At 36.7% G+C, this 16,499-nt stretch overlaps 2 protein-coding genes across 2 annotated transcripts; one reads left to right on the top strand and one right to left on the bottom strand.

The window, feature by feature from the left end:
• The first annotated feature begins 232 nt into the window (after positions 1 to 232).
• Positions 233 to 9,274, top strand: PJVK (pejvakin). Its single transcript, XM_010311050.2, has 6 exons — positions 233 to 544; positions 2,823 to 3,018; positions 4,556 to 4,697; positions 5,424 to 5,541; positions 7,374 to 7,478; positions 8,834 to 9,274. Exons 1-6 carry the CDS (start codon positions 334 to 336, stop codon positions 9,133 to 9,135), a joined length of 1,074 nt encoding a protein of 357 aa, XP_010309352.2. The 5' UTR covers positions 233 to 333; the 3' UTR covers positions 9,136 to 9,274.
• Positions 9,275 to 10,820: 1,546 nt separating this feature from the next.
• FKBP7 (FKBP prolyl isomerase 7) lies at positions 10,821 to 16,486 on the bottom strand. Its single transcript, XM_075756560.1, has 4 exons — positions 16,151 to 16,486; positions 14,378 to 14,529; positions 11,974 to 12,107; positions 10,821 to 11,181 (listed from the first exon to the last, which is right to left on the bottom strand). The coding sequence occupies exons 1-4, from the start codon at positions 16,363 to 16,365 to the stop codon at positions 11,020 to 11,022; spliced, it is 663 nt and encodes a 220-aa protein (XP_075612675.1). The 5' UTR covers positions 16,366 to 16,486; the 3' UTR covers positions 10,821 to 11,019.
• Positions 16,487 to 16,499: the final 13 nt, after the last annotated feature.

Raw genomic sequence — 16,499 nt, 5'->3', positions numbered from 1 at the left:
CATTAAACTGCCTAGGAAAGGGCAACCATTTCCCTATCAGTTTACACGGGTAATTCATTATTCATCATACAGAACTAGAGAGCTCAACTGAAGGTCTTTGAGAGGAGTCTCGAGCAGCACACCATAGCAGCTGGGTAGCTAAGATGATGTTGATTCTTTCCAAGCAAAATATAACTCGATCTAAAAACCAATTTGACAGTTCTTGTTTTTTTTCTTTTTAAACATGTTAATTTGTTTGAAAGAGCGTTGTAGAAAGAATTGAACATGGGCTTGACGTCTGGAAGTCACACTTGCTACAGAGCTTTTTATTATTATCGTTACTAATGCCATAATATGTTTGCTGCTGCAACCAAAAACTTTGTTAAACAGGTTGGTGATGGAGGAAGACTAGTTCCCGTGCCCAGTCTTAGTGAAGCTGATAGATACCAACCTCTGAGCCTTGTGATTAAGAAAAGAAAATGTTTACTTTCAAAAACATCTAAATTTGCTTCAACACCTTTCACATTAAAAGACATTCTTCAAGGCGAGAAAGAAATTTCTGCAGGTAAGATTTCTATCTTTCTTCAAAATGGAAAAATGCACGTTTTCTAGTAAATACAGAACAGCAGACAGTTTAAACTTTGCAGATGGTATGTTGGTTCTTTAGTAGATGTGTAATAAAATTTGTCTTGCTTAGTCCTGTAATAAATATTTGAGAAAAAAAGGACAAGTCAAACTGGTTAAAAAAAGAAAAAGAGAAAAAAAGGACTTTCTGGAAAAAGTGTAAAAAACCCAAATGGTCAATTATACTAAAAATCCTTGGTATTTTCTGAACTAATAGGAAACAATTTCAGTTAAGTGTTGTGTTTTTTCACAAATCACAACAGATTCCTGATAGATGTATTGATGTACGTTGATTAATTACTTCTTAAAAATTGTTTTTAATGTTCACCTTTCCCTGCATACTCACTTTTAAATATGTAAGAATGGCCTCAGTGCTGCAGCTGTTCTGTGCTAGTAATCCCTGGTGTTGCACTGGGCTCTGCACAGGCTGAAGCATTTGACAACAGCTATCTGACTGAAGTAATTGGATTTCCATAAGATTTTTTTTTCTCCATATTTGTAATCTTTTTTCTGTATTTAAAGAGCTTAACTGTGTTTAAATTGCCTTTGCTACGCAATATCAGAAAGTTTTGAGAGGATTCTATGAGAATTAAAAGGTGTAAAATTGAACTATGCTGCCTACATTTTGCTGTATCTTCCTTTGAAAAGTCTAAGTCATTTCTACGTGCTGTATTTCCTTAAAAGAGTTCATTGCTTTACTTTCTTTTGAAAAAATGTCTGTTTTAACATAAGCATTGATCACATTAATTGCACAACAATTACATTAATTAAAAACTCTACTAAGACAAACCAGTATGAGCACAAGAAGACAGAAATATTGTTTGACCCCACAAAGGGGTGATTCCAGAACAGAAGTGTGATGAAAAAGTTTGGAATCCCACTAATCCTACCAGTCTTCCATTCAGGAGAAGTCAGCTGGCTTGTCCAGAATGAAAGAAAATTGAAAAAAATCTCATTAAAGGTCTGAGAAAAAGGTTGCAAAATCTCATTAAAATGTCTCATAAAACCTTAATAGTCTTTTTTGTAAAGGTTAGATGTCATGTGCAGAAGGTATTGTCCTTTAATGTAAGCAAAGAACTTTGTAATTGAATTTCCTTTTTTATGTGACTAATACAAGCATTTGCAGTCTTTTTAGCAGTATGAAAAGTATATGAAGGTGGGGGTTTTTGGTTAAAATTAAAGACAAACAGGATTCACACTAGGCAACTTCGTAATGTCACTTTATCCTATAAGCTTCAAAGGACTTTAAAAGAAAAAAAAAAGGAGTAAAACCTAGATTCTCAATTGTATTTGGATCCCTTTGGATGCCTAATCCCTGTGTTCTACCTGCTCTATTCTTTTTTAATTTGGCACCCAATGTGTTGTAATATTTTTCTGTTAGTATACTGAAAATATATTTAAGGTTATAAAGAAAGCATTATAAAAATGCTTTGGCCCCTACTATTGTGTTGTACAATAAATCCATGCAAACTTTCAAGTCAGTCAGAATTAACCTGTTGTTTTCCTTCAGAATAAACTGTCATAGTTCCTGGAATCATCAGGCCTCCATGGAAAGTGTGGCAAGTCTTTCTAACTGTGACATATCGGGTAAAAGGCAAAGTTAATGTTACTGGCACGTCCATGTCTCATTCACGTATTGCAAAAATGAAGAAACGTTACGTTCATTTGTACTGCATCTAGACAAAATTCAGAATTCACTAATGTTATCTTACACGCAGCGGCTTTCACTGTGTTCCTAGCTTTAATATTCTGTGTGGCCTCCACTGAGTCATTTTGTGCTTCAGAACCTCTGTCTTTAAGTGCAGAACACACTACTACATGCCCGTTTATACAAGTACCAACGGCATACTTACAGGTAAAAGTACTTGAGGAGAATAAAGCTAAGCACAGAAATGTAGAAAAAGCCCTAATCACCCTTTCATGCCCAGGACATACCACATGCAGGAGCATGGGCACAACTCTACCAGTGAGCACCACAGAAATCCCTCAGCCGGCTATGATGTGCTCTTTTCCCATTAGATAAGCAAGTGCTCAGTGTAGCTCTGCATTTCCCATCGAAATAGTTAAGCACAGTAGGAACAGGACCAATTATTCTCTTCTTCATATTTATTCTATTAAAATTTAAAATAATTAAAATGTCCTGTTACAAATATCTCATGCTGTGTAAAAATTCTGTGTTCAGACTTCTCATCACACAACATTTATCTTCTTTTACTCAGGTGTCTCGTCTTACCAGTTGCTCAACTATGAAGACAAATCAGATGTTTCACTTAACGGTAGAAGAGGAAATCAGATAATGAATGATGTTGGTTTTGATGTTGCTGGATCAGATTCTATTGCCTTTAAAGCTTCGTTTGGCATAGTGACCAAACATGAGGTTGAAGTACCAACATTACTTAAAGAACTTACTACAAGGTTATATTATATATTTTGTTTTCTGGTTCTGTAATTGTATATCATACAGTTAGGCTGAGCCTCTGAAATGGTTATGTTTGGATTATTCTTATCCAATCAATAGCAGTCACCGTCCGCTATTTTCCAAGTTCCTTAATTATAAGCATAAAGAGTCTGTATAACATAGACTGCAGAATTTTTCTGAATTAATTCTTGTTTGACTTACAGCACATCTTTCAAGGGGGGGGGGGGGGGGAATCCAGAGAGGAAGAGTCCATCCAAGGTCCTATCTATGTTATTCCACACTATTGAAAATTTGAAATTTACTTCAAATGACATTACCTAACTTCAAGTTTTGGAATAAGGATTTCTTTGCCTTTGTCTGATGAACTAGAGAGCCAAATGTATTATTGTGAATGTAGGTGCTTCAAGGTTTTACGAGGTTATTACACAGCCTTTTCTTTGAAAAGCAAAGTACGTTTATATACTTGATTTTTTCATAACCTTCTGTGGCTCTTCTCTAAATGCAGTCTCCATTTTTCCAACATCCTTGTTGAGCTGGTGATGCTGAAACCAAACTTTGTGTTCCTGTAGTGCTGGCACAAATGCCAAACACAAGCGAATATGATATAACTGATCCTAGGTGTAACTTTCTAGTTCATATTTCAAAGATTACTCCTTGCCCACAATTATCCCAGTGAATCCCAGTGTTGCATCCCGGTAAATTATTCGCTATGTATGATGTGACATTTGGTATTTTCAAATATATATTGTTTCCTTGTAGTTATTTACCAAGCAGTGCATGTGATTTTGTATCTGTAACCTCTCTTGTTCTGTACCTACCTTTTCCCAGTTTATTTGTAACCTCCAAACATTATCATTAATAATTAGTGGGGGAAGGGGGGAAGAGGTTCCAGTCTCCTGATAAAAATATTCAATGTTATCGGACTAAGAGCCAATGCCTGTAGAAATTCTCCTACAAACACTCTTGTTTCATGATTGTTCTATGTTTATAGTTGATAGAGGTTTTTTCAGTTATAGTTGACGCATGTCAGTTAACCAGTTTTTAATCCATTGAGTGTATGCCAGCTTGTATAGGCATCACGTAGGTTTCTAACCAAAACATTCCATCAGCAGCAGCTTTACAGAACCCTAACGGTAGAGCATTATTGCTTTTACTACCTATTTTCCATAAATTCTTACTGACTGACATTAATTATATCACTTTAAAAAAAATTGTTTTTAATTAGGGTGTGTTGACAGTTCCTTACTGTCATTAAGAACAGTGTCAGATGGACACACTTGGAATTTTCCAGGATGTCCCACACATCCTCTCTAATATTTGTACATTACTGGCTTTATTTAATTTTTTTAGTGCTTCTGTTCCCAAACACTGAAAATCAATATTAAGTTTCCACAGACCTCCTCAGTCAGTTGTTTACCCGCTATGAGACAGAAGTTATGGTGATTTATTTACTGATTTAAAGTTACTAATTCTATTAGCTGCTTTGTAAATTGCTAATAATCTCTGAATTTCCTTCCTTCCTCTTGATTTTAGAAAAATAAACTTTGATCATTGTCTAGTCCATCAATCAAGAAAAAGTAGGATGGAAATTTTGTGCGTGGTCATGGAAAGTATTAGAACTACAAGGCAGTGCTCCTTAACCGTCCATACTGGAATGCGTGGAGAGACAATGAGGGTAAATATGGTTGTCAAAGTTCTGTAACTTAAATGAACAAACATAAAAATCTCATTTTTATACATTTTATGGTTGGATTTAATTGCATTTTTACTGATGTAAGCTCAGAAAAAAAAATTGAAGTAAATCGATGTTGTTGCACTGATGTAAACTGAATTAAAAGTTGGTCTTTTGTTAGTATAGCTTATGTGACTGAGGGATGGGAAATGCGTGTGAAAGGATGGCTAGACAATGAGCTATTGCTTTGGGTGAAGCCTCAGCAAAAATGTGTAATTTACTTCTCAGTTTGAATCTCCAGTAAATGTGTAACCTATCTTTCATTAATATATTCATCTTCCATAACACATTGGAACTTCAGGTTGTTATTACTTCAAGGCTTGGCATCTTATTCCCTGTTTTATGTTATTCCTCCCTCTCCCTCTCTCTCTTCAGTGTGTTTGAATAATTGAATCTACAAATCTTCTGAAGATTGCCCATTAGTAGTATTTATAAATCTTTCACATAATTTTCAAAGAGTGATGCAAGTTGTTACTATCTCTGTATCAAACTTGATCAAAATGCAAAGCTGTTAATATAAAATCCTTTAGTTGTGATATCTGATCTTCAATTTCAAAGCTTCCCCCTGGCATTATAATTCTGAATGTATACAGTTAAGTTACTGTTTTGCTTATTTTTTGTTTTCAATTTGTAACTTTTTTTTTCTTTTGATGCTTTTCTAAATTACAGTTTCACATTATTGAAGATCAGAATTATAAAGGGCGGGATAAAGCCATTGTATTTCCTGCACATACAACTATTGCTTTTAGTGTATTTGAACTTTATATTCATTTGGACGGTAATTTTGGTAAGTGAGGTGCATTATTGGCATTGCTGCTATTATTTATAATGGTCTGAGTTTTTAAAACAGTTTTCTTGCTCTTGATATACATAAGCCCGGATCCCATGCAATGGTATGCCTTTATTTTATGCATATAAGTAGTCTGACTTTCTAAGGGAAACCACTCTTTAAAAGATAGACAAGGCAGGAACTAGAAAATAGTCTGTCATGGAAACGTTGTTTAAAAGTATGATTTTGTATTTTTTTTTAAATCCTGCAGTTGCATTGAACAAAAAATTACTTCTTTATATTTCTTGCCAGTAAGGAACAGGCTTATCAGACCACCTGATCAGTTCTGCATAAAACAGGCATGTAAAAAGAGCCAAGGAAAGAAGAAAGTGTGCGGAACTCTTAAACTAAGCTAACATTTTTTTTCTGTTGGGGCTTTAATTCCAGTCTGACACATCATTACCACATACGGATATCTGAAGACATTCAAGAAGAAATAATCACAATTACTAAAAGCTAATTAAAAAAAATTGCATAGCACCTGTAAGTTTTTTGCCTTTTGGGGAAAGGATAGCGCTTATGTATTTACATTATTTGCACTAATTAAAGTGCAGCCTATAACATTATCAATGTTATCAATATCGTTTGTAATAATCCAGAAAGTCAATTGTAGGATTCGATCCAGTACTTGATAATATGAAATGCAAAACTCCCCATTGGCTAGAGTGATGTTAGATAAAGTTTTAACCACCAGATTCACATGCGCTTAACTACAGGAACCTCTCTGGGAGTCACTCAACTGTTCAGGAGTTGCCTGACTCTCGGTAACACTGTGGCGCTCTGTGAACAGCAAGATAAAGGACCTGGTTAGGGAAGATAATCTCGGTCTCTGCAGATCTGTACAGCGCTATGTTTTACAAGTTGCAAATAGCTCCGTACCCTTTGGCATACAGAGTATGACAGGTACTCTGCATTGTAAAGCACCTTTTCACTGAACTGGGAGATACCTTTACCCTTCTGTAAAAAACTTTAAATATACTCCGAACCAAGCATAATCACTGGATTAAAAGAGATAAAACAGTATGGTAGTTCTTTATATTCACTTCCATAATGCTCAACATTAATTTAAATTTTGGAAGTCTTTTATTTTACCTTTATGCAATGGTAGGTACATGCAGAATGTTTTTGCTGAAGTTATTATCAGTGAAATAATCAATGAAGCTGATATTTGTATTTGCATAATTAGAGAATTCTCAATTCAGAAAGTTTAAAACCTGTTTTTTTCAGTTCCTTGTAATTGATTATTCTTATATATCATGTTAAAGATTGTCTTTCAAGTTATGGATAGAAACTTATACTTCATGTTAAAGATTGTCTTTCAAGTTATGGATAGAAACTGAGATGATACTTATTTTTATTTAAAAAAAGTTTTAGTAGTTGATTTGGTGCTGGAAGAGATGACTGCAGAACTCACAGCCTGGCTTATGTTCATTTTTAGTTTCAAATGAGATCATAGAAATGTTTCTCCTTCTGAAGTGGAACTTGCATTTATATGACATTGACTTAGTCCCTTAATATGGCCATAAATTGTGTAAAAAACAAAACAAACTCTGATGATGTATGTTGAAAGCCACCAACATTTTAAAATTCCCATTGAATCTGTGTCCCTTGGTTCTATGGGCTATTACTGAGTGCAGACATGTATTAAAAAGTGGTACTAGCCATTAAAAACATTAGCAAAGCTGAATTTAATCAGTTAGCTTTATAGATTAGAAAGCATATTAAACTCTGTTGTGCAATTATTGCTTTTATATTTTGTTCTTCTAAAATCTTATTTTTCATTTTTACAGAGCTCTGTGTGACTCCAGTTTCAAAAGGAGGATTTGAAAAAGAGAAATCTGGATCATCTTCACTGACCAAATTAAGGAGATTAAAGAGAAATCTGTTTCATCGAAGTATGACTTTTGATATTTATATCCAAATGTCTTTCTTAGTTAATGCATGAAGAGTGTTTTTTGTTTCTTTGTGTGCAAGATGAACGTTTAAAGAAGAAAATTTTGATGGAAAATGTACATCTTTTAATTTCTTTCTTGTGTATTCAAATGATTGTAAAGTTATTAAAATTTATATTTGAGAATCCGACTCTCACGGATAACAGATTTATGGTATTGCTGTTCATTAAAACTCTAAAGATTTTAAAATAAAAATTGATGGCTGATGATAAACTGGTATGGAGTAATTGTACAACTAACTTCAGTTAACATTAAGCCCATTTCATATGCTTGCCATTAACAACTAGTGATATGCAATGCAAGTTATAATCGATAAATAATATTTCAGGGCAAACTCTTTAAATATCAAACAATTAAATTTAAATACTTGAATGTAGTCTTTAGGCTATATGTTCACATGGCAGGGACATGGGCAAGATACCATCACAGTTCTGTTCTCATTCCAATACAAACATAACAGCCAACAAAACTGAGTATCTCTATACATAGCTGTGTTTTCTTCAGAACAAGATCCTAAACTTTTAACACTCCTTCATCTAAGTATTTTGGAAATCTGCAAATCTGAGTGCGAAGATAAATGTTGAGCAGAAACACATCCTTCTAAAGGCTGCTCAGTATAGGTGTCCCTGCTCCTGTATCCCGTTCTTGATCAAAGGGCTTTTATGGACCAAGCCTTCAGTGCTGCTCCAGTCCACACTAAGGGAATAAATCTTCAGTGGGTATGATACTCCACAGTAGGTGTAGCTGCCTAAAAGTTTGTCATCCAATCTAAACTAATCAGTGCCTGAAGAGAGAGGAAAAAGGTAGGTAGTTCCAAAAGTGACTTCTTCCTGGGGTGTTTGGATGCCTAGAAATCTGCTAGGATCTCCAAATTTTCTAAACTTTTGAAGTATTGGTGTTTCTTTTTTTTTTTTAAACTAGAAAAAAGAAGTTAATTTATGATTTTCAGAAAAAAACCTAGAAATGCAAAAATAGAAATGGTTCAACACAGCTGTGATTTCATTTGGCACCAATTTTTCAAGAGCTTACCTCGTAACTATCTTCTAGGTGCATTTTGGAAAATATTATAATTATATGGATCATATACAAAAATTTCTGACTTGTCAGTGTCTTTTGTGAAATTAAAGAAAAATTTTCATCACGCAGGGCTTTTGATGGGAAGTAATCTACAACACAGCATGTTTAAAATGGTTTCATGAATCAGTTGGTATTTCCATAATTAGACTGACAGATTGTTTTGTAAACAGTTCATCATGTAATGACAAATCATTGCTTCTTTTTTTTGTGTTCTTTTTCAGATAAAAGAGTAGTGGATACCATTCCTAACTCTGATGCTTACTTGGAGGACCTTTTTACAGATTATTATGAAAAAGCTGCGAGCATGACTGATCTATCTACAAGCTATCTCAGAGAAGGGTCTCATATCCGAATTAATTTGCTTAATAACAACATCCCCAAAGGTCCCTGTGTCCTTTGTGGAATGGGAAGTTCTAAAAGGGAGACAGTCTACGGATGCCTCGAGTGTTCTTTTAATGGACAAAAGTACGTACGACTGCACGCTGTGCCCTGCTTTGACCTCTGGCATAAGCGAGTTAAGTAACTGAGCGAGGTAAGTGCCTGTTGTTGCAGACATGGGCATAACTGTGCCACAAACTTTTCGGAATTAGTAAGTGTGACTCAGATTGTTGAAATGCAAACTAGTTAAAGTGCAAAACATTCTATTATGCTATTATCTTCAAATTATTTGCTTTCACGGTCAATAACCTCTTACTTGAAAATGCCCTCGTGCATTCCCTGGCATTGCTGTTCTTCTTTCCAGAACCTTCTCCTCTCATTACCATCACAATGAAAAATGTAATTTTAAACTGGATTTTTATAATGTCAAAATATATGCTAGAACTTACTTTAAGTTGTTTACACAAACTTGTTGTTAACCCCCAAAATACTGCCTTTATCCACACTGGTATATTATGGTAAAATGAGAATATTTGTTAATAATTTAGTGTTCTCATGAATGTTTAACTGAAGTATCAGATTAAAAAACATGCTAAAACTTAGCTCAGTCTAATGTTTCATTTACAAAAGGGACCAACAAAAACTAGGGAAAGGCGTTTCGTATTAGGATGCCATTACCGTATGTCAATGGTTTGTTTAGATTACCAGAAACTACCAGCCAGTCACCCTTCTGCATTTGGATTTTAGGTCACAGCTGCTCTTGACTTTATGTGTTCAAAAAAAAAATTGCTTCACAGAAAATGTTTTGGAAGCTTACGAAAATAACAAAACTGCATCCTTCCATCAAGACTTTGAGGCGAAGGTCTTTAACCATTAGATCTCTACCACAGAAAATTAAGTCTGTTGAGGATATAAACACCAGAGGGCACTACAGAACTGTGTCCAACACAGATCGGGAGTCCTGTTGGTTAGTACACTGTTGAAGCTCTCCCTGTCCTATTTTAAACTGGGAAAACAACCATGAAATGTTTTTCTATGTTTTAGAATTATTTTAAGGATAACCCCTGCACTGAAGCTTTTTTTACCTGTGATACCACTTTCGCTACGTACATCTGATTACTACATGTTGAAATAAATACAGCCATGGATTTTCACATGAGAAAAGTATCTTATACAAATATGCATAAGCGGAACAGTTAATGAGCCTCAAGTACTATTAACTATTGCTGCTACTTTGCATTTTTCCCAAGTGAGAGAAACCCAAATGATGCCCATATAATTACTTATGTTTATATTATATAGAGTATCTGCTATTATCTGCCACCTCATCCAAGTAAATCACCATAGTGTAGATTTTTAACTTGGTGCTGCTGAATAAACTGGATAATTTGGTAATTAAGTGAAAGTTTAAAAATCCACTTAAAATACTGCTTTTTCATGAACACCAAATTTTCATGTTAATATTATATCAAAGAGGGTATTTTAAGTTGCTTTAAAAACATTTGTGTTTTTATCTTGACATTCCATAACCAGCATTCATTTATTTTAAGGCCTTTTATAGTTAAATTTGCTGCAAACAGCAATTCCTCAAGAAGCTTGCCTAGGACCCTGCAGAAGTTCAACAGAGCTAATTTCCTGGGATTCTGTTTTCCCCTTTTATCTTACCGAGGACTGAGAACTTATGTTCTACCTACGTCAACAGGTATTGGAACCATTTTTGTGTGCTTGATAGGACAGAAATAATTATTTTCATAAGTAATTTACACAATAAGAAAGACTACTGAGCAATACTGTAGCTTAGGACATGATGCAGGAACCACTAATGATAGATCATGGTGTTTTCCACTTTTATTTCTTTCTTTTGAAATATCTAACACATTTTATTAGTTGAATGTTAAAAATAAGATTTTTGCAGTCACCTTAAGAGATATAAAAAGATGCCACTATAAAAAAATACAAAAAATTGTGTGACGAAGCATTATTATTTAAAATTGAGTGTCCAGAAAACAGCTAAAGATTTTTTAAGTACTTAGAGTTCATCATGCTGGTAGACATTGTATTCCTTTGCTGATATGAAACCATCTCCATCATGGTCATTCTTCTTAAATATATCAGCTAAGATTTCATCATGGACTGAAGGATGACGTTTTTTGCCATCTCTTGCAAATTCTTCTTTCAAATACTGGCTTATCTAGAAGAAAAGAAAGAAAGTCCACCCGTTGAGGCTTTTACACCAGTACTCAACAGCCATCTTCAAGGACACCTGGGGTATGTATGTGAGTTATTGTGACTCCAGTGCAGACACATCTAAAGTTTGTTTCCCAGCAAGTCTGAGACATAGTAATATATTAAAGCAAATTTCAACATTGCACAGTGTAGTTTATGTGAGCATACAAAAGCTTTACATGATGAACTGCAGCAGAGGCAGCTCATGAAAAGGTAACACTGATGCAACTATACCTATAGTTTTGTAAATCATAGGATAATAGAATCGTTTAGGTTGGAAAAGACCCTTAAGTCCAACCGTAAACCTAGCACTGCCAAGTCCACCACTAAACCACATCCCTAAGAAGCACCACATCTACCTGTCTTTTAAATACCTCCAGGGATGGTGACACAACCACTTCCCTGGGCAGCCTGTTCCAGTGCTTGACAACCCTTTTCTTGAAAATTTTTTTCCTAATATCCAATCTAAACCTCCCCTGGTGCAACTTGAGGCTGTTTCCTTCTGTCCTGTCACTTGTTGCTTGGGAAAAGAGACTGACACCCACCTGACTACAACCTCCTTTCAGGGAGTGGATAAGTTTCCCCTCAGCCTCCTTTTCTCCAGGCTAAACAACCCCAGTTCCCTCAGCCACTCCTCATAAGACTTGTGCTCTAGACCCTCACCAGCTTTGTTGCCCTTCTTTGGACACGCTCCAGCACCTCAATGTCTGTCTTGTAGTGAGAAATTATTTATTCCAAATTAGTTACATTATATTACCTCAAGTTCAGAGAGTTTCTTGTCACTGTCCTTGTCTATTCGATTAAATGCTTCAACACTGCGAGGTCCCTTATTTACTGCATAAAGTTCAATCTCAAAGATCAATGTTGCATTGGGTGGAATCTTGCCCTGTGCTATGAAGAGAAGGAAAAAAGTATTTAAGAAATCAGACAGTATGGTCAGAGATCACACATATAAATTCACACGTAAAGTGTCTTATTTTTTTATTACAAAAGGCTGTGTTAATATTCAGATTAAACTCTGAATGTTAATATTACACAGCTAGACAGGAAGATTGTTCAGATTGTGTTAGATAAATGATTTTGAGAGAGATCTGCCAGCAATATAATTCCCTGAAACAAAATTATATCACTTATATCAATTCAGAGTCTTTTAAAAATTAAAAGAAGGGTTTGTGTTAACATGAAAAGCAAGTATTTCTAAAGCTCTCACTCTTTCACATGCTGTACTGTCATACAATGGGGCTTGAGAGACTGACTCTAAGATGCATGCCTTTATTTATTATCTGCAATCTGATTTAAAAGATTACAGTAATAGACCATTGCTCACATATATTTTGTCTGAAGAAACAAGAAGGCAGTATCAGTTTTTACCAACATGCTATGAATTATACTTATGGTTAAAGGACTTTATGTAAAATAGTGTTTAAAATACACATTTCATTAGAAAGAAGCAACAAAATGTAAGTCATCTGATTCACAAAAAAAACCCCAAAGCAACAAACCCAAAAAACTACTGGAATATTTTGTCTTGTCCCTGAAGAAAAATAAACATATTAAGACTTCATTATTTCTTTGTCAAAGCATTTTCTGATATCTGATGTAAATACACCACTGCCTATAAACACAGTCATTGTATAATGCATCTGGCAAAAAAAAAGGGAACTGAAGTGAGACGTTAACAAACTAATGAGGTCTAAAAGTAAAGCCAAAAAAGCATCAAGAAATCATGCAGTGTAACATTAAAATATAAACATGCAAGTTGCTTCTATTCATAGCCAAAGCCAGTGAGAATGACATTGTAACCTCAGAATTTTGAGCTTGTGCCCATCCTTGGTAAACTGAAGAAAAACTAAAGAATCTACTTTGTTTATAAACAGAAGGTAAACAAAACTATTACTTGCACTTCTCATCTAAAGTATCCATAGTAAAAATGGCAGGTTTCAGAGTTCAAAATATTTTAATCTTACAGCTTTAAAAATGCGCAAGTTTTAAATATATCCAAATATAAATCATGGTTTATATACTACTTACAAGAGGAAGATACAATACTAGAATTCAGTGCCAGTAGTTTACAAATATACATACCAACAAAGGAAAGATATGTAAAGATTTAGAAAGCCGCATGCATCTTTTTTAATTCAAGATTAGGCAGGCATCTTCCCCAGCATGCAGGAATACGCTGAGACAGAGAACAGGGATGCTGTAGGAAAATAATACTTTCTTGAAGTGCTACCTAGAACAAACAGTTAACACTAGATTAGGTTTAAAGTATATACTTTTATTTGTGTCAGTGTTTTTCCTTGTTGTTATGAGACTTACTTGTTAAACATTATGCTCAAGGGGAAAAAATTATTCCTAGTAAACTTCACTAGCTACAATGGAATTGCATCAAAGACAAAACTGGTACATGGAATTCTGACACAATACCATTACCAAACATTTACTACAGAGCAGGAGCTACCTTTTCACAGAAACTACTACACTAAGTCAGACCTGAATTTGTTATCCCCACTTAAGATTACTGAAACACGGCATAAAACTCAGACCAGAACTGTTTGTTTGGGTTTTTTTTAAGTAGACTGCACACTTAAGCATAATAAATTCAAATCAGATTTCACGCTTTGTACTGTTGCAATAATTATGTAATGTGATGATATCGTCTATGAACTATCCAGAATGTAAGCAGTCTTTTAAACAAATGACTTCTACTTAGATTAATTCTGTGGCATGCACTAGATTACATTCCATTTTGCTCAGAAGACAAAAAATTTCATTAAAAGGCTAAGCAGGTAGGGGTTAAATAATAGAAACTAAACACGAATAGAATATAATAGAGTAAGACAAAAAATGCTGATATGAATCATGAAGATCTTCCTTTTGCTGTCTTTTTTTCATTTTATGGCAATACTTGGAAAAACACATCAGGTGCCATGTACTGAACTCTAATGCAAACTGCAAGGCCTGGGCACGGGTCTATGATGAGGACTACTTAAACTGCACAGGAATGAGCAGGATTAGGCTGCACAGCTGCAGTCATCATCTCAAGTAGCTCCAAAAATAATGGAGCACCAATTCTTTCAAAACAGTCATTTACAATACTGTTATGTTTGAAAGGGTAAAACAGAAGAAAGACAAAGTTTGGTATTAAAACTTTTTTTTACCATATCCTTGCTGTCCATATGCTAATGACGGAGGGATGATCACTTTCCGTTTTTCTCCAGGACACATATTCATCATAGCAATATCTAACCCTTTTATGACTTGTCCAACACCCAGAACAAACCATTTTGGATGACCTTCATTTTGCGTCCGACTATTAAAAAAAAAATACGAGTGGATAACAGTGAATTTAGTTGTATTTTTTAAATATAAAAAATGTAAAAATGTACACTAGGTTATTAAAACACAAGAATGTTTAGAGTGCAAGAATATAAAATATTAACACTCTTTTTCTGCTACATTTATAATTCTTAGGGGTCAAGTCCTGAGATATGTAAGGGGCAACCTCCTTTTGAAATCAAAAAAACAAGTAAAAAAATCTAGCTTCTTACAAAAACATCTAATCTTCCTGATCATATATGCTGCATGCCAGAAACAAGGTGCCACTGCAGGAAGTCTGCAAAAGGAGGAGTGCTGGGAGCAATTCACTGCTAGGAAGTGAAAATGCCTTCAGCAGTTCACATCACTGTAGGATGACAGGGCATGCAGAGGTGCGTGTGTGGAGCCTGGCAACCTTGACTGCAATACTGTGTGCCCACCAACTGCTCTCTCCAGTTTAGATATTCAGTACCTGAGCCAGCTTCTGGTCATATGAGGTGTCTCCAGGACGGGAGCTACCCTGAACGGCGACTGAGCAGCATGTAGCTCAAAAGTCAGAGGGTAACGCTGTACATGCCAAAATCAGTCACTTCAACAGGCAAAAAAATGCAAGTAAAATGGTACTGGTAAATGCAGAATCATCCTCTACCAGTTTTTTCTTAAATGATACAAGCGGGGGGAATGAATCAAGATTTTGTAATAAACTAGGCCACAGTCTTTAAGATCTCTCAAAACATAGGTAAGGAACAAGCCAGGTACCTGAAAGAAAGAAAAGAGTGTCCTCCACAATTCTGCACCAGTGACTCCAGCCTCACTAGTAGGATGCACTGCCATTAAAAGCAAGGCACTGTAAAAACAAAGCTTTTGCACAACAATTTCTGTGCAAAGCAAGATAAACCAAGCTGAAAAAGCCTGAAGATAGATGAATGGGACAAAGTGAAAAAGCGAAAGCCTAAATGCTAACACTGGGGCAAAGGGGAAGACAGCACAAAACGAGGAGGGAAGGAACAGCAGGGATGAGGCATAAAGACTGCCAACCACTAGCATAATGTGGCTGCCCTGCACAATGCCAACTACACAGAAGTGCATGCTGTGCTCAAGTTTCAGTCTAAAATAGTAAGTCTCCGTCCCTACCAGGAGCTCCTCCTCCAAACCCGAGTTTTTCCGCACTGATTACAGCACAGAACAAGGCAGATGATAGCATGTCGGAGGGTTTTTTTGCCCTGCCAAAGGGGTTCTCCATGTGAGGTGGGGGCTACAGGCTCTCGGTGACGCTCCCAGTCCGTCCCCTTGGCTGGCAGCTGCCACCAGCCTCAAGCACGGCTTTGGTTCCCTGCTTTACCTCGGTGCAAGGTCCCTGCTGACCCTAGGTAAATCCTACATCCTTCGACACTCAGCTGAGTAAAAAGAAAGTCTGAGATGGAAGAAAATTACTAATGCTAACGTGTTTAGCGTGCACCCCAAGCTGTGCCCGCGCTGGGAGAGCAGCGAGTCCCGCTTACCCGGCCGAGGGGGCACGGCGGGCCGGGCGCCTGGGGGCGGGCAGGCTGTGCCACGTACACCGCCGGGCTGGGGCCTACCTTCCCTTCCACCCTGCCGGTGCCCTGAGGACCCACCTGCAGTAAAACTTGGATCCGTCGCTGGCCAGGAAACCGTCGTAGTGCGCGTTCAGCAGATCCCCCTTCTTGCTCTTCGGGCTGCACACCTCGGGGAGGTGCAGCACCTCTATTTTAACCTCCTCCGCCGCTGCCGCCGCCGTGCCGCCTTCGGCCTGCGCCGGGGCCGCCAGCAGGGCCAGCGGCAGGAGGAGCAGGGTCAGCCCGCGGCCCATGTCGCTTCGAGGAGGCCGCCGGCGTGGCACTCTCCCCGCTCGGCCGAGGGGCCGAGTTTGCGCTGCCGCACTGTCTCAGCCCCCCCGGCCACAGGAACGGGCCCGGCCCAGGCAGCCGCGGGGCGGGCGGTTCT

Source organism: Balearica regulorum, chromosome 6, assembly GCF_011004875.1.
Source record: "Balearica regulorum gibbericeps isolate bBalReg1 chromosome 6, bBalReg1.pri, whole genome shotgun sequence".
NCBI classification, from domain to species: domain Eukaryota; kingdom Metazoa; phylum Chordata; class Aves; order Gruiformes; family Gruidae; genus Balearica; species Balearica regulorum.
This window is presented reverse-complemented; position numbering and strand designations above follow the sequence as displayed.

What these genes read in the sequence shown, in the direction of transcription:
- PJVK (XM_010311050.2), top strand. Translation starts at nt 334, where the DNA reads ATGTTTGCTGCTGCAACCAAAAACTTTGTTAAACAGGTTGGTGATGGA. An exon ending in CTTAAAGAACTTACTACAAG is followed by an intron (nt 3,019 to 4,555) that starts GTTATATTATAT and finishes TCTTGATTTTAG; the next exon opens with AAAAATAAACTTTGATCATT. An exon ending in TCATTTGGACGGTAATTTTG is followed by an intron (nt 5,542 to 7,373) that starts GTAAGTGAGGTG and finishes TCATTTTTACAG; the next exon opens with AGCTCTGTGTGACTCCAGTT.
- FKBP7 (XM_075756560.1), bottom strand. Translation starts at nt 16,365, where the DNA reads ATGGGCCGCGGGCTGACCCTGCTCCTCCTGCCGCTGGCCCTGCTGGCG. An exon ending in GGATCCAAGTTTTACTGCAG is followed by an intron (nt 14,530 to 16,150) that starts GTGGGTCCTCAG and finishes TTTTTTTAATAG; the next exon opens with TCGGACGCAAAATGAAGGTC. An exon ending in ATATGGACAGCAAGGATATG is followed by an intron (nt 12,108 to 14,377) that starts GTAAAAAAAAGT and finishes TTCTCTTCATAG; the next exon opens with CACAGGGCAAGATTCCACCC.